Source organism: Argentina anserina, chromosome 4, assembly GCF_933775445.1.
Source record: "Argentina anserina chromosome 4, drPotAnse1.1, whole genome shotgun sequence".
In the NCBI taxonomy this organism is placed as follows: domain Eukaryota; kingdom Viridiplantae; phylum Streptophyta; class Magnoliopsida; order Rosales; family Rosaceae; genus Argentina; species Argentina anserina.
In genome coordinates, this window is record NC_065875.1 from 676,674 (window position 1) to 700,333 (window position 23,660).

At 36.1% G+C, this 23,660-nt stretch overlaps 2 protein-coding genes across 2 annotated transcripts; one reads left to right on the plus strand and one right to left on the minus strand.

Annotated features, from left to right (window-relative positions):
• Positions 1 to 4,763: 4,763 nt before the first annotated feature.
• On the plus strand, positions 4,764 to 6,982 carry LOC126791707 (uncharacterized). Its single transcript, XM_050518169.1, has 6 exons — positions 4,764 to 5,108; positions 5,236 to 5,394; positions 5,931 to 6,011; positions 6,097 to 6,222; positions 6,326 to 6,412; positions 6,751 to 6,982. The coding sequence occupies exons 1-6, from the start codon at positions 5,000 to 5,002 to the stop codon at positions 6,825 to 6,827; spliced, it is 639 nt and encodes a 212-aa protein (XP_050374126.1). The 5' UTR covers positions 4,764 to 4,999; the 3' UTR covers positions 6,828 to 6,982.
• A 282-nt stretch (positions 6,983 to 7,264) lies between these two features.
• LOC126790805 (putative F-box/FBD/LRR-repeat protein At3g49040) lies at positions 7,265 to 23,336 on the minus strand. The gene is made up of 4 exons (XM_050517155.1): positions 23,188 to 23,336; positions 8,384 to 8,617; positions 8,196 to 8,274; positions 7,265 to 7,594 (listed from the first exon to the last, which is right to left on the minus strand). Exons 1-4 carry the CDS (start codon positions 23,334 to 23,336, stop codon positions 7,265 to 7,267), a joined length of 792 nt encoding a protein of 263 aa, XP_050373112.1.
• Between the last annotated feature and the right edge of the window lie 324 nt (positions 23,337 to 23,660).

A 23,660-nucleotide genomic window follows, 5' to 3' on the forward strand; every position in this document is an offset into this window, starting at 1 on the left:
TATTCACTTTGATTCATCACACTTTATAGCCCTTTTTCTTCTAACACGTAACGATATTACAAACATACGTGACAAATTAGCTGTAATTGACCAAAACTAAAAAAAAATCTAGTTGATATTTCGTGCACTTTACCACCTTAGCTATTTTTTTGTGTCTTCTTGATCAATAAAAAGTCAACTTAGAATCTTAGTATTTTCAATGCATATTCGAACGAATCCATGGGCTGGGATGTGATGAATCTACAGTAGTCTACAACCAATTCAGTAGCTAATTTAATATGACCATGTATGAAATACTTGATAGATTATGCCTATCAAAATACTTCCTAAGCTCTTTGTCTACGAGCAAAATCTTATTTGTTCTATTTACTCGATCATGTCAGTAGATTTTGAGCTCATAATTTTTATAATACCAATTATACGCATAAAAATTCCATTACAATACATAGAGATGCACGAGTAAGTTCAAACAGATACAAGATGCAAAAACTAAAGATCAAATATAAAGATTAATTAAGGAGGACTCTCCTTTCAGCTTCTTAAAATGAAAAGGGTGGTTTTAGCACATAAACTAAAACAAATTGTGATTTTGTCTTCATCCATTTTACCCATCTATACATGCATTATTATTCAACTGCATATCCACACACACACATATATAATAAAATCACAAAGAGTTGGCAATCACATGGCATGTGTTTATGTGCTCCCGTTTGACTAGGTGTTTGCTTCATGGAAACACCCTTCACTCTTCTATTCTCATACATCCGTCCAATTATATATTTACACTTAATCCTTTAAATTAGTAGACACAATTAGTCTGTAATCCCTCTACTCTTTACCAAGATCCGATTCAATTGCCTATTTATTCCCTAGAGGGGAATGCTGAACACAAGATCCTAGTAGACACAAGCAGCCTCTTAAAATTAAAAGATTTTATAATTTGTAAAGCAGTGCCAATTTTCATTTTATCGAACTTTAAAATGTTCTTCAACAAAATATCAGTAAGATTTTAAATTCCAAATAATTATATTTTTCTTTTATTGAATACGGAAAACTTATATAAACTGATCGACATGAAATCCAAACTTAAAATGAAAATGATTTCTTTTTAAATATTGTTTCCCATCCATATCATTGTTTATCATTCACCAGCATCATGAAAGGTGACAACAAATTAAATACATTATGATAAGAATTTTTTTGGAATCAGTCATATTATACATAGAACAAACTTCTGAATTTGTATGGGTGGATTTTAATATAGTTTGGAGTATTGATTAGAAGATCTATTAGGTAGGGACATCAATGATATCCATGTTTCTTAGTTTATTTTTCTGAACCTTCATGCATGTATCCACTTAAGAGTTGTTAAGCATGTGAGAACAGTGCATTATGCATATTAGCATATATATCTCTCAAGTAAAAAGACATTCTGCTATTCAAGCAATATTAAGTTTTATACTCTAGGCAGCTTGTAATATGATAACAATAATAATTTGCTTACTTAAGTGCTCACCACATGGGGCAATCTAATTAAGAAGTAAGACGTAATGAAATGTGTATGCTTTGTTGATTGCAAAAATAATTAGAGCACTTGCATAGTTATCTTGTTTCGTTTGTATGTGAATAAGCTTCTTCTGTGAGCACATGCTATAAGGTGGTTCTCTAGTTCCTACAAGTGAAATGGTATCTTAATTCTTGCTGTTTTAGTTTGGTTTTTCATCAAGTTGAATGCAGCAAATTAAGGAGACGCTTACCTCTGTTTTTGCTTAATTGCGAAAAAGATTTCAAGGACAAAAGGATGGATTATTATAAATCATCGCTGCAGAAAGCCACAAATTAATTAAGATATATGTTCACGTAATAGGTTAACCAGCAGGCAGTAGGGCATCAATTCAGGTTGCTGAGATTTCAGGGACTATATCGAGAAGAACTATTCAAATTAATGGGGTTAGGAATTTATGTGAAATTTTGAATTTTCAACCTATAAAAGTTCAACCTAGCTAAGAACACATATAGGACTGCATGCCGTTTCGCACTATATAGATAATTAATCAGACCTCACTGTTATATTTACCTTGAAAGTTCTGTGGATAAGTTGGCAGGTCAACAATTTTAATAGGAACTTATTATTATTGCAGATTATTGCCTGAACCTTTCCGAAAACTATAGCCAAGTACGTGACAATCATCTACTATTGCATCGCTGCTGTAGTTATGCTTGTATTTGCAGCTCCTGATCGATTTAAGGTACTATGAATCACTAAGTCCTGACGTGCTCAAATTGAATTCATTCGGACCAATTCTTTTTTAATGAAGTTTGTTAGGAATTCACAAGCTCTAGGGAGATGATGGCCGGTGTCAGGAGGATTATTAGTCGAGGCTTCTAGCTAGTTAATTAGTTAGCAAAAACTGGCTAGGTTTTGAAGGTTACCAATCCTGCCTGGTGTTCGTTGTCCGCCTCCAAGAAGAAGATCAAACCAGACTCATCACCATCGAAAAGGAATCAATGGTTGAAGCCATTGATGACGATCGACATGGATGTTCATCGGGAAAGACTAAGGAAAAGACTCGGCCATTTCAAACCCTGCTCAAGGTGCAGTTTTTTTGCTGATGGATTGTTAGACACTAGACTATAAACTTTGCAACCATAAGGCATAAGCAGTGACATCTCTTTAATTAGCTCTAGAATGTTAAGTAACAAATGTTTATTTGCTGATTTGTAATTTGTGCGTAGTGGATTCGTAGGTTAGGCACTTTCATGAGATTTTGCTAGCTACAATTGATGGCCGATCAAAGTTAGATGAAAAGCACACATTAACATGTTCATAGATTTGCTTCAGAGAGAGAAAAGGGAAGACGTTCATCATATAACTCGCTGGTACATATATATAATTTCATGTGGTGTACGTGGACAAATGTGTTGGCAGTTTTCTCAGTCTATCCTTATTATATATTGTAACTGAATTTAATCTTGTATAATGCTAGCATATATAAGATTGATTTATTATTGTAATGCTCGTTCGTAAATAATAATCTTATATGATGTAATCAATAAAAACCTATGCATGCATGCATGAGAAGCATCAAGGATGAGTGGAGTGTGAGATGATCTTTTACTTAAGATGAACTGAGTTACATGACGAGCAAATACAGTATGTGCTTGTTGTTTACTATAATGAGACATCAAAACAAGCCGTAACCAAATTTCCCGGCTAAACATATATGGTAGATGAATTCATTTTGCAATAACTAAATTCGGCCATAAAACCAAGCGGCCATTAAAATGGCAAAGACTGTAGCAAGTTTCAATTTGAAGTTCATCCACAAGTCAAACTATTGAAACTAATCACAAGCAACTTCCCCTGGCCTCTTTCCTATTATAGGTACATATGACACATCGATCTCTTTATTGATTCAAAATCTCCCAGATCTTTTACTGAGGAACGGCCTCAGTGTTTTGCTTGCCATGTTTCGTGCTCTTCAGTCTGTCACTGCTGCTGACCCATTAGGCGTCTTACCGGCCTCTGTATTCTCTCCACACCAATAATAGGTTAATGCGTCCTTCTGTTTCAGATTTTGTAGCTAGCTTGATTTAATTAACATCCATATTTTGGTTTTCCTTTAATATTCATGTATACGTTGAGTTCATGACTAGTCTGAATTCTGGTGCAAAAGTGTAGAATCTGGAAAAGGGACTTGCAAGCCTTCAAGTAGTGGCACAATGGCACTTATTTGTTTGAATGTGAATGTGATCCGGGTGGAAGCAAACCGGCCTCTTCTTAAGTTCTGATGATGATCACTTCAAGTTTCTCCCTTGTTTAATTCCCAATTGTATATTAAGCCTCTACTTTTTACTTTTGCTAGCTGATGATTCATGGATATCATGATAAATAATAGTGTCTGATCGACTTGAGTTTTATATTTCATGTGTTTCAGATGCAATTGGAATGGACTGTGCAAACTGCATGCAAACCGCGGTGTCAAATAATTCTGCTTCTCCTTCACCACGAGCATTGGCTTACAATGGTAAGAAATTTATTCAGGTTCAGGTAATCAGGTAAAAAATGCAGAAACAAAATGATTGAATGGCATAAGCTAGGAAGATTTGTTTTTACTGAGTTTCCTCAAGTAAAAAATCACATACATGAAGGTGGTCCTTTGGCTTCGGAAATGGGTCTCTTTCTTGGCAATCATGAAAATTTAAATGTTTCTATATGAGCATTGGGCATACAGTATTTGAAACATAAATGAGGATTAATTCTCCAACTGTTTCCTGCCTATTCACTTCGAAAATTTCGTTGCCACCATCAATGATATCAGCTCCTCTTCAAAGTCCATCAATATTATCCTCAAAATTCCTATATGTTTTAATGTTCTGCCTAACGGTTCTTAAGAATTCAAATTCCAAACCCTATGTCTAGGTCAGCATATCCGTTATTGGATCAAGTTGTTTCTCCGGCTTTTATAGAGTATAGTACCGATTTTCATACTGTATTATTAAAAAAATCACTACGGATGTATCTTTTATTAATTTTACGTAACAATAAAATTCAAATTATAAGCATGCGTTCATGAGATAAATTAACACCGTATTTAACTAGCAAAAGGATTAACCAACACCAACTTTGGTCACGGTGAACGATTAACTTGAAGTTTACACACACGTAATTTTGAAGAGAGCGTGTAATAAATTTGTAGACGTACTCTACATGTATAGAGGAAGATCCCAAACCTCACAAAGTCTCAAACGTCAAACCCCCAACCTCCAACTACCCACTTTTGCCCGTGTAAACCTTTGTTGCTCAGCCACGTTATATCAAATCTTAACTAGTACTTCCGACCATTCCAGTTGATAATCTTCATCTCATCCGCAGCTCAGAAGCATACCTCATCCCCTTTCCTCCCCTCGTCTCTCAACTTCTCTCTCACTCACTTCCAGTTATAGCTTCTGCTCTGCGTTCTGTTTGTATCTGCAAAGTTTGAGACTTGATAATATGGCTTTCCCCTATATCTGTGTTCTTCTTGCCATGTTTCTTTCCCTTGCATCTGTCTCTGCCGAGTCATTGGGCGATGTATTGGCTCCTGTTTTCTCTCCAATCATTGGTTTGTTTCGTTCTCGTTCATTCTTTTGCTTATAAATTATTGGGCGTTCTTTGATTTTCGATTTTATCCCACTATCGCTTGGGAACTCTGACGCTTTGATCGTTGGAACGGTGGTTTCTTATCCCAGATGAGGTTTGCAAAGGCGTAGAATGTGGTAAAGGGACTTGCAAGCCTTCGAGCAGTAGCACTTTCTTTTTCGAATGTCAATGTGATCCTGGGTGGAAGCAGATCATTTCTGAGAATAGTACTGATCACTTCAAGTTTCTACCTTGTGTGATTCCCAATTGTAAGGCCTCTCTATCTTTGTCTTTTCATAATTCAGAATTTCAGATATTACTAGTTTTGGACTATACTCAGTAACATCAGTCAACTATATCTTCCTAGCTCACTTTATTTTTCTCTGAGTGTTTGTTATTAGTTTAAAAAATCTTAATGTTTAAGTGTTGGTTTCTTAGTTTAGCCTTTTGTTGACGTTAGTATTCTTTGGTCACAGGTTTCGGTATTGGTATATAGATAGTCTTTTGTTCTCTGCACTAAAGACAGAGCAAGTAGAGTAAAATGCATACAGCAGAACAATTCACAGATTACCAGAGGACCAGTATAATTTAGTTTGGTAGCGCATGTTAGTCACACACTCATCTTGTCTTACTTTATGAGATGTGCATACATCTTACCTATAAGTCAAAGATTTTCGACTGTAATTTTCTGTATAACCTTGATATTCCAGGCATGAGACATGCCATGTAGATAATGTTACTTGAAAATTTTCTAACTTATATCATGATTTTGAGGTTGCTGATATGTAACTGTGGGTGTTTCCAGGTGACCTGGATTACTCCTGTGCAGATGCACCAGCCCCAGTTTCAGATAAATCGAACAAGGCCAACACATCAGTCTTTGATCGTATTGACTCTTATACTGACAATGCTTTTAGTTTTAGCTCGACTTTTATACTGAACTCATTTGTTATATATTTTTGGTTATGTAGCTTGCTATTGGGTAGATTGCGGAGGAGGAACTTGCAACAAGAGATCTAAATTGGCATACAATTGTGAATGTGGGGAAGGTTATTATAATCTGCTCAATACAACTACCTTCCCATGCCTTAAAGAATGTAAGAAGACATAAACTTTGTATATACTGATAATGATGATAAATGAGTATGTAGCAATACAGATGAGCTCATCTCATAAACTCTGACTGCTCCACTGTTTAAGGTTCAATTGGAGTCAATTGTGCAAACCTTGGGATTTCACTGGCAAATAAATCTACTAGTCCTCCGACACCTGCAATGGCTGAAAATGGTAAGCATAATTGTTGGGAAAATTGACTAATAGTACTGTAAAATATAGGGGGAAATCTTTGGCACTTCTGTTTTTGGGTGAACTATATAGACTAGCTTCGGTCTTGTTACCTATCATGATTATCTAGTGAAAGCTTATTGAAAGCGGGACAACAAAACATATGTAACTTGACGTCGTTTGACGACAATTCTAGGGCTGATTTTAGTCATTTTACCAATAAATTTCAGTTGAATGCCAGTCCCAACAGCTATACTAATGGGTGTAAAGTATCTGTTTCATTATGAGTTATTGACAGTGCAATGCTTAATCCATTTCTCTGCCTTTTTTCTGATGTACAGGTAGCTTGACCACACATGCAAACTCTATTACATTGGTGATCTTGATAATGTTTGTTCTGATGCTTCATGGGATATGAAATTAGTCAGGTTAGTTAGCTAATTAAGTTACCAGATCTATTTTGTGATGTGATCTCTTTCTTTCACATTGATACGTTGAAGAGTAGTATGATTCTGTTTTTGTAAATAACTAAGACCTACTGGCTACTGGAAGATATAAGATCATATTTGGGCTTGGTTTTTGTACTTCTTTACATATGTAGGTTGATTGGCACCTTGCGATATAGTGAACTCCAGCAGAAAATGAGGAAGGCAATGCAATATAGCAATTTTCTTGAATTCTCTAGACAAACTTGTTCATGAGTCATAAATACTATCCGGTATGAAGAAATAATAACTTGTTTAAATCGAAATTTGCAGCCTTTAACCCTTGCAACTTAGAAAGAAAAAATAACAACAAAGAAGACTAGAAAGACATAATTCTGAGATAAATTCAAGTTGACATGTCTCCTTTGCATCACAAATTCACAAGTACTGGAATTAACAGTTTGTTTAGAACTTCACCACAATATAGCAAATACTTTACCACCTTAATCTCATCCGGTTCTTCGCTGAATCGCTTTAAGAAGATAGTCTTGAGCTGTGAAGTCAAACAAGTAGGCACAGACTCTGGTGGATAGAAGTGATCATCCCATAGCCAACCCGATGAACGGTATGCAAACTCTAATACAAGAGATTCTAGATTAGGCGATTTCTCAAGCATCTTATTTAACCAGCCCCAGCAAAATTTATCACAGAGAACAAGCTTTAGCTTGATCAGATTACTAAAAACATGTTTTAAAAGAGGCTGAAAATTAGGAGTTGAGATAGATATATGACCGACACTAGAAATGTTAGTGCTATATTGGAACAAATCAAGAAAATTGTCCATGGAACCATCTTTAAAATCTTCAGTGTGAAATTTGGCTTGAACTAAGGAGCTTGAGGTCTCCCAAATATAGTTTGACCCAACCTCTCCCGCAACACATAGTTTTTCAAGTTTCCGGGCATCGATAAAGAAAGTGCAGGGTTCCCAAGTTCGCTGAGCACATCCATAACAGTTTTTCTGATCACATTCATCAGAATCATCATCATTTTCTTCTGTAATGACGGTCGTTAGTGTCCTCATTCAGGTGCAGAAATATGGAAAGCCAAAACATGTTTGTTATGATGTGCTTTTATTGTCAACTCTTCAAGTCTAGGGCAGCTACGGAAAAGATTTTCCCTAGAGGCACGGCTAGGATCATAATCAGAGGAATAATGAAGGACCTTAAGATTTGGGAAACAATAACCTGTCTCTGGCAGAGAATAGCTAATTTGATTTGTATCCACCGTCAGAGCCACCAGTGATTGGCAGGTGAAAACACTTTGAGGCATTTTGAAAGGACGCACACAGCCGGCGTATTCACCTTCACATTAACAATCCTCATTATCACAATCCACTCGAAAAGAAACATCGAGCTCAACAACATTAGCCTCGACGGCGACCTGTATCCAACGATCAATAATAGAGAAATCCTTACATGGCTGCCAGCTAACACACAATCTTCTGATGTCTAAGGAAGAGTCGCGTAAGGCCAGCACCTGATCAACGAACCTGATGAATTTGCTAGGGTTTTTATCATACCATGACCATGGGGAACGGAAATTGCCCGCGTAGAATTCAAGGTTGATAACACAACCAGTCCACAAGTTGTTCCATCTCTTAGCCAAAACGGTGGTCCGGACACAATCTAAGGTGACCAGAAAAGAGAGTATATGGCGGAGTATGTCATCTCGTAATTCACTGATCCTGTCATCTCCACTCCTTTTGTTTCTTTTCTTTTCGGTTCTTGCTGAAATGCGAGTATCGCGATCTTCTCAGTGCTAGGTTTTCGATTACTCTCTCTCTCTCTCTCTCTCAACCCCTAATCCCTAAGGCCATGTTTGTTTCAAGAAAACTATGGCATGAGGAAGGAAACTGGTTTCTCTATTTATTCGGAGCTCAAGAAAAAGAAAAAGAAAGGAAATTAGTTCCAAAATGATTGGAAAATAGAAGGGAAAGTGCTTCCTCTCCACCCCCTATAGAATCATTTCCCCTAGGCCCTGAGACCAGTTTTAAAATACTAACTTTTTCTCATAAACGGAATTGAAAAAAGAAAAACGGTCCACATTTAGCACAAATTATTTTTAAAACCATAATCGAATCGAATCGCAAATATCATGTCGGTTTCCGGATTTTTACGGTTCAAAATTTTTACTGTAATATATATTTATCTCCAAGCTTTAAACAATAACCATATAAAATACCAACTTTAAAATGCAAATATAGAACGTCAACAACCTCTTTAGTACAATTACCCAATGATCAACAATTAACATACTCAATTATTTCAAAAAGATTTAAGAGAGAGAGAGAGAGAGTGTGTGCAAACCTATGATAATTTGAATTGTAGGGAGTAACAAAATAATATAAGAATTTAGGGTGTAAGGCAAAGCGAATATAGTTTTTTTAGTTTATATACTGATTAGTAAGAGTCTAAGAAGTAAAGAAAAGAAAGTGATGAGAGATGCGGCGACGAAAGATGTTTCTTTTAAGGGTTTTTCTTATATAGTTGTGAATACTCAGTACTAACGGTTCCAAAATCATTTTCAAAAATAGGAACCAAAATTGAATCGAATCGGCTGTTTCGGTGCGGTTCCTCCAGTGTTAGTAATTTATTTATTTTTTTAATCGAATCGAATCGACCATTTTAATGTAGTTCTGACAGTTTTAAACGGTTCTCGGGTCTTAAATCTGCATAATTTTTCCCACCAAGTTCCATAATTATTATTAAATTTTTGGACTAAATTACGATGTTTTCTTCACCATATATGGGGGTATTATGGGAAAAGGGACTGAACTTTTGATTCTTTTCCACGTCAGTACCAAACATTGGAAATGAAACTTGACCAGAAATTAATATCCTCTTAGGCAATAAAAAGAGCAAGGAATTGGTTTCAATTCCTTTTCATTCTGTGAACCAAACGAGGCTTAGAGCATCCACACCTATATAATGGTTTTGCTCAAGCAAAAGGTGGTCCCAGAAGCAAATTTTGCTTCAAGAAAATCGATTTCATATTTTGCTCAAGCAAATCGATTTTTTCACACACCCATTTACAATTTGCTTGAGCAATTCAATTTTGTCTTGTTGTGAAATGATTAATTTTTTTACCAGATATATTTACAACCAATAATAATGTGCCACGTGTCATTATCGACTCGATATTATCCAAAATTTCCGATAAGATTTTCGACTAATAGATAATTGACAGGTGTCACTGCCACGTGTCATTGTCGGTAAAATAATTAGAGCAGATTTCCGATAAGATTTTCGATTAGTAGAGAATTGACACATGTCACTGTCGGTAAAATAATTGGACCAAAAATCTGATAAGATTTTCGACCAATTTGCTATAAAACGTCTAATATCACTCATTCTATACTCACACTATTGTGAAGAATCCGAGCATATAACTCATCCTTCAATCTAAATACTTAGCAATTTTTCCTTGTTCATCACTGTGATAATCCTTTCAGCTTCCATAATTTTTTCGGGCGGAGACAACGTCAACAAGAAGAGGATGACGATATGGAGCAATCATTCGTGAATCAGGTGGTCATAGCGGAAGCACAACACGACCAAGCGGTTAACGTCGCGTTAAAAAACTGAATAAGCCACGTCAGAGGCTATCTAGGGGACGCAATCTCATGGAAGATTACTTCATCAAACGTCCAATTTTCGACGCTCAAGACTTTCGCCGGATGTACAGGATGAGCAGAGACCGATTCAATATTATCATGACAGACCTCTACAACCACGACATGTCTTGGCATCAAAGAGAAGACGCCACTGGTTTGCTAGGGCTACTTCCCCAACAAAAGATCACCGGGGCTCTACGAATGCTAGCGTACGGGTCAGCCGCAGATCAGTGTACTAAAATTACAAGGATGGGGGAATCGACTACCTTGGAATGTATGAAGGAGTTTTGCAGCCAAGTGGTTCATCTCTATGGTCCAAGATACCTCCGCAGTCCAACACTGGCAGACCTCACGTGACTACTAGCTAAAGGCGAACGCCGAGGTTTTCTAGGTATGATTGGAAGCATCGACTGCATGCATTGGGAGCCAAGCCCAAATTTATTCTTAGTACAATACTATAACTACTATGGAAAAAGCACGCGACTTGGGTGATAACAATCCGAATATGTTTCATCGGTAGCTTGATCTTGACTAGCTTCTCCTTCATTAAGGATTGCTAGTTTCTTCTTGGTAAAATACCTTTTCGAGATTGGGGTCATAGCCTCCAAATCCATTGTCATGATCCTTGTGTCATTCTCTTGTTTCTTCAATCGGAACTCTTTTTCCGCCCTTGCTTCTTTCCACTTTTGAATGTCTATGTACTCCGCATAATAATTAAGCTCACTTTCATTATGGGCTAGCCTCTTGGTATGCCATGATGTTTGGTCACTTGCAATGGTATGCAAAACCTCCACTTGTTGCTCAATAGGAGTCTTACACTGTTTCTTTTGGCGCCTAGCTTCCTTTGCCGCCTTGGTTCCCATTGGTCTAGGTGGACTCGATGGAGCTGCCGTGTTGCTTTGAGGTGTCTCATTCAATTGGTCGTTATCCAAATTAATGGTTGGAGATGATTCAGTTGCGGAAGGAGTACCGTGGTAACTACTTGCATATGGAGATAGAGTAGTAGGTAGCACCGCAACGAAAGATGGATGATCTTTAACCACTTCTCAACATTCAAAGTGTGTAAACTTTTTCTTCTTGGCATTATAGTAACATGATTGAGCTTGTCGTTCTTGATGTAAAAAACTTATATTAGGTACTTATTTAATTACATAATTTAAATAAATTAGATAAAAACAAATAATGTAAACAATACTACATATTTAAACAAATTAGATATATAAATTAAATAATTTAATTATATATATAATCGAATAAAAATTATAATATATGATAAAACAATGTAAACTTACTTCGTCCATTAACGAAGTGCCGCTAGCTACACGTTGCCGTGCCGCCGCCAAACATTCGCCCCATTTTTGCAAGAGTAGCTTGAACTTGTTGTAGTGAGAAGCGAGAGCGACTCGGGTCCTCGGCTCCTTCGGAGGTTTCTCACCTTGTGCTAGCTCTCAATTTTGCATAAAATCTGCATGAATTGTCTTCCACAATTTTTCCCTCTTTTGTTTGTTACCATCGTATTCATCAACGCTATGACGGACAAAAGAGATGCACATTTGTAAATCTTCGGAAGGAAGCCAATGGGTGCCAATTGTTTTGGAAAAAAAATGCTAAACAAAACGAGAGAGAGATGGAGGAAGATGTGAAATTTGTTGTGCACAAATTGGTGTGAGTTCATAACAAATTGAAGTAGTATTTATAGGTAATTTTTTGGGAGAGTTTTGAAATTTTTGAGATTTTTTTTACAATTTTTTGGGTTTATTTCCGTTTTGATCAAATAGTAGCCGTTGCCAATTAATTATGGCCATTTGATCGAAATTTCTGATTCAAAATGGAAGGCTCAGATCTATTAAACCGTTGGCCCATTCGGTGAGACACGTGTCAGTCATTCATTGGCTCGCAATTTTTTTTAACTGGTGCGTGCAATGCACGCGCCTAACAGAAAAAAAAAATCAGCCCGTGCCTGACGTCACCCACGAGCGGTGGGTTCCGCCAGGCGGACGAGCAAACGCCGGAACAAAACTTGCTCGAGCGATCGGGCGAGCAAATCAACTCGGTTGACTGAGCGAGCTTCATCTCCTCCTGCTCGAGCTCCTCCGGCCAGTCCCTCCTCCTGCTCGAGCAGCTAGGCTGCAGATGCTCTTAAAGACAAAAACCAAGCTAATCGATCCGTCTCCCCGGACCTATGACCGTCATCACATCCCATCGGACTAAATCTTTGAATCGATCCCATACTCATCAGACTCGCCTCTAAAGTACGGCAGCCCCCTGAAGCGGCGGCGTACGGCTCCTCCCCGTCCCATTAAGGTGCTTTGTAATCATCAAACTGGCCGGCATTAGAGTACTCGGTACTGCAGAGAAATTAAGGCTGACAGACCCTATGTTTTGATTGCACGTACTCAAATTGTTCGAATTGAAATCCCCTTAGCTATGTTCTTTGAATGTCATGTGTGAATTATTGCTGCTTTTCCTCCATCTCTAACACTCTTCACCAACTTAACCAACCATCTCTATATGTTTTTCCGTCCCATGTTTTTCTTTCCTTAATTTCTCATTTTTCCGTTCAAGTGCTCACAAGTCACTTAAGTTCCATTCTTGTTTCGTTCTCTTCCTGCTGATTGTGTACCTCTTCTTTCCGGGAACCCTTGCGTATTTCGGGCACGAAAACCCTAATTGGTGTTGTAGCAGTGAAAGAGCTCGATATATATTTCATTGACTCACTGCCCTACAGCAGTGGCGCATTGTCATGTCCATGTTTAATTTGCTGTTGGAAAATGGTTGGAAAAACCATTTAAAACCAAATTTTAATTGATTAATTAAATTAAGTTAAACTTATAATTAATCAAAGATGAAATAGATTTGAGTTCTCCATAATGAGGGCTACAAGATCATATGTTTGTTTGTGTAATTTGGTTTGTGGGTGAATAAGAAATTGTCACTCAAAGATGGCTACTTAGAATGAGGGAAATGTAATTGTCCCACATTGGAAAAGAGAAGTGTTGAAAAGCCTTTATATAGAATCCATTGTGTATGGATTGTAAAGTGTGTAAGCCCCCTTATACCCTCTCGCGCACGCGCAGGGGGGGTGCAAATCCTAGGTCGCAAGGGAACTCGTGTATGCCCGTGCGACCTGCGGACACGAATGCAACACCGAATTGAGGGTCGGAACGCAGATTCTTTTTGCATTTCCGAAAATTCGGGTTTGATTTTTCAAATTCTCTTGACTGTTCAAATTCTTCTTTTGTAACAACTGAGTTATTGTGTGTTATGGAGAATTATAACAGAATTGAAATCAATGTTTGTAACATATGTAACTCATATATGTTATGATTTTTTGATTTCTATAACAGCCATCTTATTAATTGCTGATTGCAAATCCTCACAGTATAAATAGCCACCATCCTTTCATTGTAAAATCACCCATTCGAAACACATTTCTCTTCCACTCTCAAAGTTCTTAGTTCTTCTCTGGTGATAGATAGAGGTACCTTTCGAGTTCGTTGAGGGTTCTAGTTAGTAGTGCAACTTTCTAGAATTGTTTAGTCGTTATATCCTGGGAGACAAGCGCCAAGCATCCTTGCACCGGTAGAGGAGGCGTAAACGTCTTAAGGACAGTGTGGTATCACACACGTCTCGACTAGTTCATCCATCACAAATCGTTCGGTATTTTTGTTGAATTTCTTTCGTGTTCTTCATTTCTGATTTATAATTATTTATAATTCAACTTATTAAATTATATATGTAATATATCACTGATCTTTACAACATTTGCTACGTACTGTATCGTTGTCAATCAATTCGGAGTCTTCGTCTGTCATCGGAATATGAAATGCGAGATCTGGGATTTCTTTTCTTTTCTGCAATTAAATAAACGAGACATCGCCCTAGTTTCTTTTTTTTTTTGGACGTGGCCCTAGTTTCTATTTCATGAGTCAATTTCCTGCCTATTGACCTCAGTCCCCACCTTGTGTGTGACATATTAATATCATTGAAGCAATCTATTCTTATCCATATAGCTAGGCAAATCAACAAAGATCGGATTTACGCTCAAATGTTTTACTCTTCTACAAGTATGATTTGAGCTTGATTTGAGCAATCTAATTTTAGATGAGTCAGTCATGCTCAAATGTTTTACTCTACTTCCTCAAAAAAAAATGTTTTACTCTTTTACAAGTATGATTTATGAATACCTGTAAACCATGCAGCTGGCTTACTTAGATGGTAGATCGAGTAACAAAAAGAGCGGAATTCAACTGTTTCGATTCTTGAACGTGACAACACAACATATAAAAACATACACATACTATAGCTTAGCATTCAAATGAGACCCTTAATCAAATTGTTAACAAAATGCATGATGCCATAAATTCGTATGATCGATGCTACAACTTGATCTTCGTATTTTGACTAACGTGTTTGCATATTGTGAAGTATTAAATTAAACGTACAATTCTAGAAATGACAAATATACAACCTTTCTTAACTAATCAAATGGAATATATGTTAATATCCAATGGAATATTTGTGTTGATGATGTTGGACCTAGTTAATCAAAATTCTATTCGTTCATGAGCCAATATGGTCATGATTACACAACACTCACCCATTTTCCGCCAAGCAGGTTGAATACATAAATATGCTGGGGCAACTTGGTAATGAATATGGCATATCTCATCGAGTCATAGTCACAATAGAGATCTCCCCATCGGGACCAACTCAGAAGTCGCAACTATATGTGCAAGATAGATATGTGTAAAATTATATATGTATATGTATTGAAGAAGCTTGTTGACTAGAAGCATCAGAAGGGTGGGCTTAGTGGTGATAATCAATGATTCCAATGAAACCTGAAGTTGAATTTTTCAGGGAAATCACAATATTTGGATTAGATGATTAGTTCACTATCTCACATATAGGACCTCCTGTCATCCGCACAAAGGGAAAGGCTTTCTAAGTTGGTGGTGGGTTTTAAACTTTTAATGTTCTGTAAAATCCTTTCTTTCTTTGGGTTGGGGGTTCTGTCCCATCTCATCATCACATTTATATAACAGATCAAAATATATCTTAATTAACATGAACAATTAGTAATTTAGTATGTATAGTTAATTATGAATCTAGCTAGCAATTAATTAATCTTTACTATACGACTTAGGTGTCAAAGAACACTAATGGAGTTAAAAAATTAACAATGTGCTTACATAACTTAACTCCCCACTATTCGTGCCTCAATACGTCATACGTGGAATCCGCTCCCGCTAAAAAATCAAAGCATAAAATCACTTTGCGGAATCGTGTCGATCAATTCATCAAAATGCTTACGAGGCTATTTTTCCTTTGATCAAATTGCTGCGTACGTAGTTATTAATTATTCCAAGTTTACAACATCATCGCATTGCTTTTCTATCAAAAAAAACATCATCGCATTGCTAATTTGCAATTAAGTAATTTGGCAGTGCAAGTTAAACTGAAGTGATATCGATGACTTTCTCTTGTAACCTTGGACTCTAGGAGTATTTTTATACAATTGTTGTTCACTTCAATATATATACGTGCACACACTTGACACACAGTGTCGAAGTAAGAACTGAGTTCCCATGTTTCTGCCCAAGTTATCGAAGTCATTAAAATACTAGGTTGCTCTACCATGTTTCACGAAGTTATGATTACCAAGAGCATCAAAGTTGGTATAGCTATAATTGCACCCTCTACATCACCGATCATCACTGCTGTTAGTTACCCTTACCAATGCCGGCAGCACCAGCAAAATGCCAGACCTCAGAACTCGATCAGAAGCATGGTGTTCTGTTCTTTCTTCTCAGTGCATGCCATGCTAGTCATCTACCACTATATATTGATAACAACCAGCAAGCCCCGCTATCACTACGTACACATATACACATAACACATGTATTATTATATATACTATTCAAACAAACTATATATTGACAGAATAAAAGAAACAGATCGAGGGATCGAGAGAGAGCACAACTTGAGCAACATCCAATGCTTCTTCTTTTTTTTTTCAATATAGATAGTGTTATTTGATTTGGACGAAAATGTTTGTACGTACACCAGCGGCGGATGCAAGGCAAGAGCTGAGGACTCAAGCCCACCCTAGAATTTTGGAAAAAAAAATTAGGTACATATATAGTTTTTGGTACTACACTAAATCACTAATACTTTTACTCTTTATATTCTTCCCGATATAATTCTAAGTTTTCTCAGTCTCTCACTTTTTATTAACTGTTTGGTACTACACTAAATCACTAACACTCTCACTCTATATTCTTCCTGACATAACTCTAAGTTCTCTTAGTCCCTCACTCTCTATCAACTGTTTGGTACTACACTAAATCACTAATACTCTCACTCATCTCTATCCTTCCCGATATAACTCTCAATTTTCTCAATTATCTCAGTCCTCCACTCTCTATTAACTGCTCACTTCAGTGCATTCTCCAAATCTCCTTCATTCCATCAAAGATTCAAAGTCTCACCTCCCTCTTAGTCTCTCCATCACTACTGTGCATTTAATTCTACACCTCACTCTCTCATACTTCATCAACAATTTGTAAGTTTATATAAGATTATTTTCAATTAGGTTTTCTTATTTGACTTGATTATGTTTTAATTTGTTTCTAATCTTACTGGGTACTTGGGTTTTTACTTAGAGTCTCTGAAGGCTGGACAAAGGCATGCATGGAGTGACAAATCAAACAATGGTGTATTGATTTAAAATACTAAATTGAGAATTTGATTATGCTTTTTTTTTTGTATGAACTCTAAGCTTTGTCAAATGATTATTGCTAAAATTTATACTTCTTATTGATTTACAGTAATTTAATTTTAGTTTTAGGTTATATTACTTCTATTACAAATTCACAATTAATATGGAGTTTTGTATTTGCCTTGCTACTGTGTTTGCCCTGCTGTTGTGTTTGCCTTGTTATTGTGTTTGCATGTTTGCTACATTTTGTCTAATATAAGCATTGTTTCTTAATATGTAGGTAGTCTCTAATAAATTGTCTGATTCAATGCCGAAGTCAAAGCAATGTAAAAACCTTACTAGATGGTATCCAATAACTAATGCCTCATCTTCAAGTTCAAATCTAATTTATACTCTTTCCGTAGCTTTTTCAAACTTTGATGATGCACCATTGCCTTTAGAGTCTCCAGTCAATCCAGTGGATGATTCTAAAAAAGAGTATGCTGATTTTGTTGACAATGAGATGACGATCCATGACTTTGAAAATTTATCGAACTGTATGATTAGATTTACTTAGTTTATTCTTATTTTGTATTGATGAGTAAGGATCTCTCAAAGTGCATTTTTTTCCCACTTAATATGAGTCTCACACCGCCGAAATTTTTCATATATTTTTTTTATAAAAAATTCAAGCCCACCCGAACTCCAATTTCTGGATCCGCCACTGACGTACACTCCTATAAATGGTATCTTTATATAATGGTTAAGAAGAATATCTAACTGCATTGTACGTAGAACAAGAAGAGTACTGAACAAGTTAGCTATGGTTGACGAATGAGACTTAACTCACTTAAGCATGCACTGCGTATATTGTTATGAGCTATATCACTATATTTATGCATTGCATATGATGATGATTTGGTCTAGTCTGCTCAAACTTCCATATCTACATGCATAGTCTTTCTCATTTTCATCTCCAACAGTCAGAGTTATTTTAATAGTTAAATATGGCTAAAATGAAGTATAACTAGTTTGTTAATGAGTTATGCTTCAGCATATACCTAGAGTCAAATTGAGTTATAAATTGAACGTTATAAAATTTAGTCAAAAATTTTTTTTTCTCTCAACCCTAGCTAAAGTTAGCTACACCTTTTAGTTAAAGCTAAAATTAGGTACATTTTAACTATTTTACTGGAAAGAAAAGTTAGCAAAAATCTAGCCAAATTTTAAAATATTTTTAAAATAGCTAGTCTCTTGGAGATGTCCGTTAAGTTCTCACTGAGTATCTCCAAAAAAACTAGCTATTTCAAATATTTTAAAATATAGCCAAATTTTTGCTAACTTTTATCTCAGACAAAATAGCTAAAAACTACATAAATTTAGATTTAGTTAAAATGCATAGTTAAATTTTGCTAGGCTTTTGAGAGAGAAAAATAACTTTTGGCTAAATTTTCTAAGGTTCAATCTATTACTTGAGTCTAAGTATCTTAGAACATTACTCATTAATAAATTAGTTATATTTCATTCTTACTTAAAAAATAACTCTCCGGAGATGCTCTGCAGTAATAAAGTATTAGCTATATCCCATTAAACAAAAGCGGGAATATTCTGCACCCAGATTCAAACACTCCCACCACCATTTAGTCATTTACATACTTCCACAGTCCTATTATTTGACCACCTCAACTCCTCAAGACCCTTTTTCTTCCCACTACATTTCCACTGAAAGTTCATGCAAGATCCATCATCACAAGGGCAGTATTGGAAAAAACAAAAGGACAACTCAGAGAAATAGGAGCCCGCGTCTCGGCAGTGTTGCCTGTTTCGTTTAGCGAAGAAGAAACAAAAGTGTAAAAGAGAAAAAGGGTTAAAGCCTGCGTTCCTGTTTCTCGACTATTTGTTTTCTAAAGCTTTGGATGATCTGCGAAATCGAAAGGCCTAAAGGAAGAAGATGATGATGCAAAGGCAAAGGCACGCCACCACGCACCGTTTTGGTAGGAGAGCGAGGGAAGGATTGGGGACCCGGGAAACAGAATCGGCAGACAGACACCAACTGCCAGAATAGTATTACCGGAATCACTTCATGCACTTCCATTGTCAAGGACTGGGTTTCTCTACATGTTTTGTCTCCAGAATTGTGAGCCAAGAACTGAGAAAAGGGTCGGGATAAATTTTCACATGGAATTTTCTGATCTGGCAGTTTTCTATGGGATCGGAGTGGGGACGTACGTGATTTGAATCAATAAATCATGCGTTGAAATAAGGGAGCACATCACCTGTGCCCATTTCCGCCAGCCTTGTACCAAAAAAGAGAGTTTGACACGTATTCGGTGACGATATATCGAGAGTTCATTTTGACGTGGATTTTTAGGTTTGTGTCAAAGTTCTGAATACTCAAATTATTAGATATATGATCAAATCATATTCTTTGATCTGGATCTTATTCTGTCATGTGATTTAGATTAAGGTGATTAACACCATCGATCCAACAGAAAACTATACTCTTTTGATCCAGATTCAACAGAAAGAAATTTAGCATATGTATTTCATTGATGTTTGAGGAAAATATAGACTAAAATCGGTTAAATATGGACATTTTTTTTCTCGTTACAATTAAACGTGGACATTTCGAATTCCATTTAAGTGGGATGTTCCTCTGTCCATATATAGTATGAATATTAATTCATTTCATTAAAATGGAATAAAAAAACGAATCACTCACATCCAATGAAAGAACATAGCGCAGATCAAAACCATGCACCGTCAGATTCGATCAGATTTAACGGTTTATTATCATCTCCTACACCAAAGCACCATATTTCTTCTCTCCTACCTTTATCTAGCCCGATCCAAATTATCTCTCTTCAAAATTTCAAATCCATTTTCTTCGTTCCTCTTTCTTTTCCCTTCGAATTTGAGATCCTTTTTCTTCATTCATCTTTCTTTTCTAAAACCGCGGATCGATCCCTTCAGATCCCCAAAACCACCACTCCGACTACTCGAGAATTGAAGTCTGGTATGGAATATTCGTTGGTGGCTACTGATTTTATTGAGTCTTGGTTTGGCTCCACAATGGAGGTTTCACTCGATTTGGGGTGTTACTGAAATCAATGGTGGCTGTGATACTTGGGGTGAGCTCGGGGCTGGTGGTGTTTATTTTTTTGCAATAAACCCAGATCTGGGTTGTTGTCGTCTTCCCGAGCTCGATGGCATGATGGTGGTGATATTTGGTTTCGAAGACAAGAGAAGGAGCTGGTAATGGTGTTTGGTTATATGATTGTGGTGGTGGTGGTGGTGATTTTAACGGTGGGAGTCGATAATAGCGACGGTGGAGGTGAAGGTGGCGGTGGCGGTGTCATCTCCTAATTATTGATCTAGTTAACCACTATATTGATATTTATTAATTAATAATGAAAATAGAAATAAAACAATAATAGAGGATAAAAGAACAAAATCAGAAAATCATTTATATTGAAATATAATTCAAGAATTTATAATTTTCACTAACTAAGGCGACGAATATAATTTGACGCTTAAGTATTAACATTTGTCACCTTATTTAGTAGACGACAAGAGTTAATTTGTTATCTTACTCTTTTATTTAGGTGACGAATGACTTAATTTTGTTATCTAAGTACTTGGGTAACAGCAACTAGTTAACGAAACTTAGATGACGATGTTTTCGACATCTTATAACTTTAGACGACGAAAATATATTCTTAGATCACGAAATATGTTTGTCGTCTAAGTACCTTTTTTTTGGTAGTGGTAGTTTCATCATATACTTTCTCCATTAATCGTTTCGAATTCTTTCTTGACTATGTAGTTTCACCAAATACTTTCTCCATAGATCGATTGTGTTCTGTTCATGATGTGTAGGTGCGTGCATAAACATGCATGTGAACGATTATGGCAATTCAGAAGGTAATTGCGAGTCATGTAACAGTAGCACAATATAATTAAGGACCCATTACAAAATCAAACCTCATCGAATGTATAAATGGTGATACATAAACATCCTCAAACCTAATTTTGCTAATTAAATGCAGCACCAATGCACCATTAATATCGATATGTACCAAATTGCAGACGGATGCAACATCAGATGAATAAATTGCTGAAGAACTAGCTAGTACAAATTTGCTCAAGTTAGTTAGACAGAATATCAAATTAAAGCACTGTTAGATCAGGTTTGTACATACATATTATATGATATCATGCTTAATGTCATAATCTATTTCTACATGAAAACAAAGACTATATCAAATCTAGTTCCTAATGAATTTGTGTATTATATCATTATGATAATGGATCCTAATCTAAGTCTAGAAAGAAAACTACAAATCAATATTGAATCAGGAATCTAAATAAGATGACTTAACTTACAAGAAATCTTTAATGGAATGACTCTTAGTGTTATTGATCCTCTGTATAATATATATATATATGGTAAAAGTTCATGTTATCACTACGAGTTATTGCGTGAGTTTCTGTCCATTGAGAAATCAAAATAGTAGTGACTAAGAGATGACATTGCCTAGCACTTTGTATTCTCGGATTAAAGAGCAATGGATCACGGGGTTGTTATTTATAAAAATGGTAAATTGTTCTTAATCACTAAATATGCGATTAAATTGTTATACATGCGTATGATCTTTAGTTTTATACTCATAGATTTACGGCCTAGAACTAGGGCCAACAATGAAAGAGATTATTTAGCAAGAGGCAAATAACCAAAAGGCGTAGTTGAAATTGGTCAATCTCTACCCTACCTGATGAGCTAGTAAATTGAAATTCTTTCTGTCTTGTTGAACAAGCATGATGAGCTAGCTAGTTAAGAACCGGAGGGGACTCTGATCAGACTCATAGAAGAGGCTGGGCCAGAGATTTACTGGAGCAATATATGAAATTTGATTCTTTGCCGTTGAAGGTTGAAGGTTGAAGACCACGTAAAGATTGATATGATAGAATTCTGATGGGTGTTTGATTTGTATGTACAGAACTATATGTCTGGATCGGGTCGGCCAATTATTATGCATGGCTTCTCTGTACGTTCTACAATTCAAACTTTGTTTTGCATAAAATGAGTGGATTGCATGAATTTAGCTTAAAGTTAATTAGTTAGTAATGAACTTGACCAAAATGATCCCACTCATGCACCAACCAATTATATATTCTCGATCATGTTCAGTTATCATTCATGATCGACTACATGAATGCTATCAGTTTATCACCTTAATATGATGCAAATCACCTTCCACATTCTCTCGGTAAACATTTGGAAAGGCATTTCGGGTAGATTATTGTTGAGAATATTATTGCTAATTTCTGATTTAAGAAATAACTTTTAAACATACGTTAAAAACGATCGCATAGCACGGCGATGATGAATCCATATGTACATACTTTTAGTTTTAATTTCTAAATAGCTGAACCAATTGCAATTTGATTCTCATATCTTTTTTTGGGTATTAATTCTCAATTACACTCATTTTATTAGAGATGATTGACGTAAAAGATCAAGGTTAGGGTATTCCAATTCAGTTGTGTTTTTCATGTCTTTTCTTTGTCACATTTAAGTTCATAATTGAACACCAACTTACGACAAGAACACTATAAGCTATGAGGCACATGAATATATAAATTTAAAAAAAAAACTATACTAGTCATAATGGTCAGAATATCGACTCAGGCATGTGAGAAATGACTAGGAATACTTGATAGGGATCACAAGTCCCATATTTTTCGATGACGAAATTGTCAAGCAGTATGTAGCAGCTAGCTAGCAGTACAAAACAGAATTCTGAACTTACGCGTGATCAGAAACATGTAAAACTCAATCACACTGTAGATCGAGCAAATTAAATTGACTGCCTATGAGTGATCGTCTTCTTCTTCGGCATTCGGCAATATCCTTACCATTTATCTTTCAAATCAATTCATTTATCAGTGAAAGCTGCACATATAATTAGATTACCTCAATCGCAGGTTCCTTCTTGGATCTAAAGCTCTCTTCGTCACTCGTCGGATTTGTAATTTAGGCCCCATTCCATTCAATTCTCCAGATGGATACAGTTCACTGGCTCCCTTCGGGTCCTTTTCTGCTCCAAATGCCATGCCAGCCATCTATGTTTTCCGACTTGTCACACATTTCTTATACATATATATATATAGTTATTTCTATAAGGTCACCATCTATAACTGAGTAATTGACCTCAAATCTTTTTCATGCCTTTCATTGAACATTCTAAGAAATAAAATATAAAATGGATATGAAAATGTTTGATCGATCCATCATGCAAATAAAAGAGAGAGTGCATCGTAAAAATAAATCCATATCAAAATAAACTCATTCACTTGCTACTATATATACTTATCACCACGACTTTAACTAAAACACAAAGACGTATAATAACACGATTAATTATCTCTATATTCTTCACACATCTG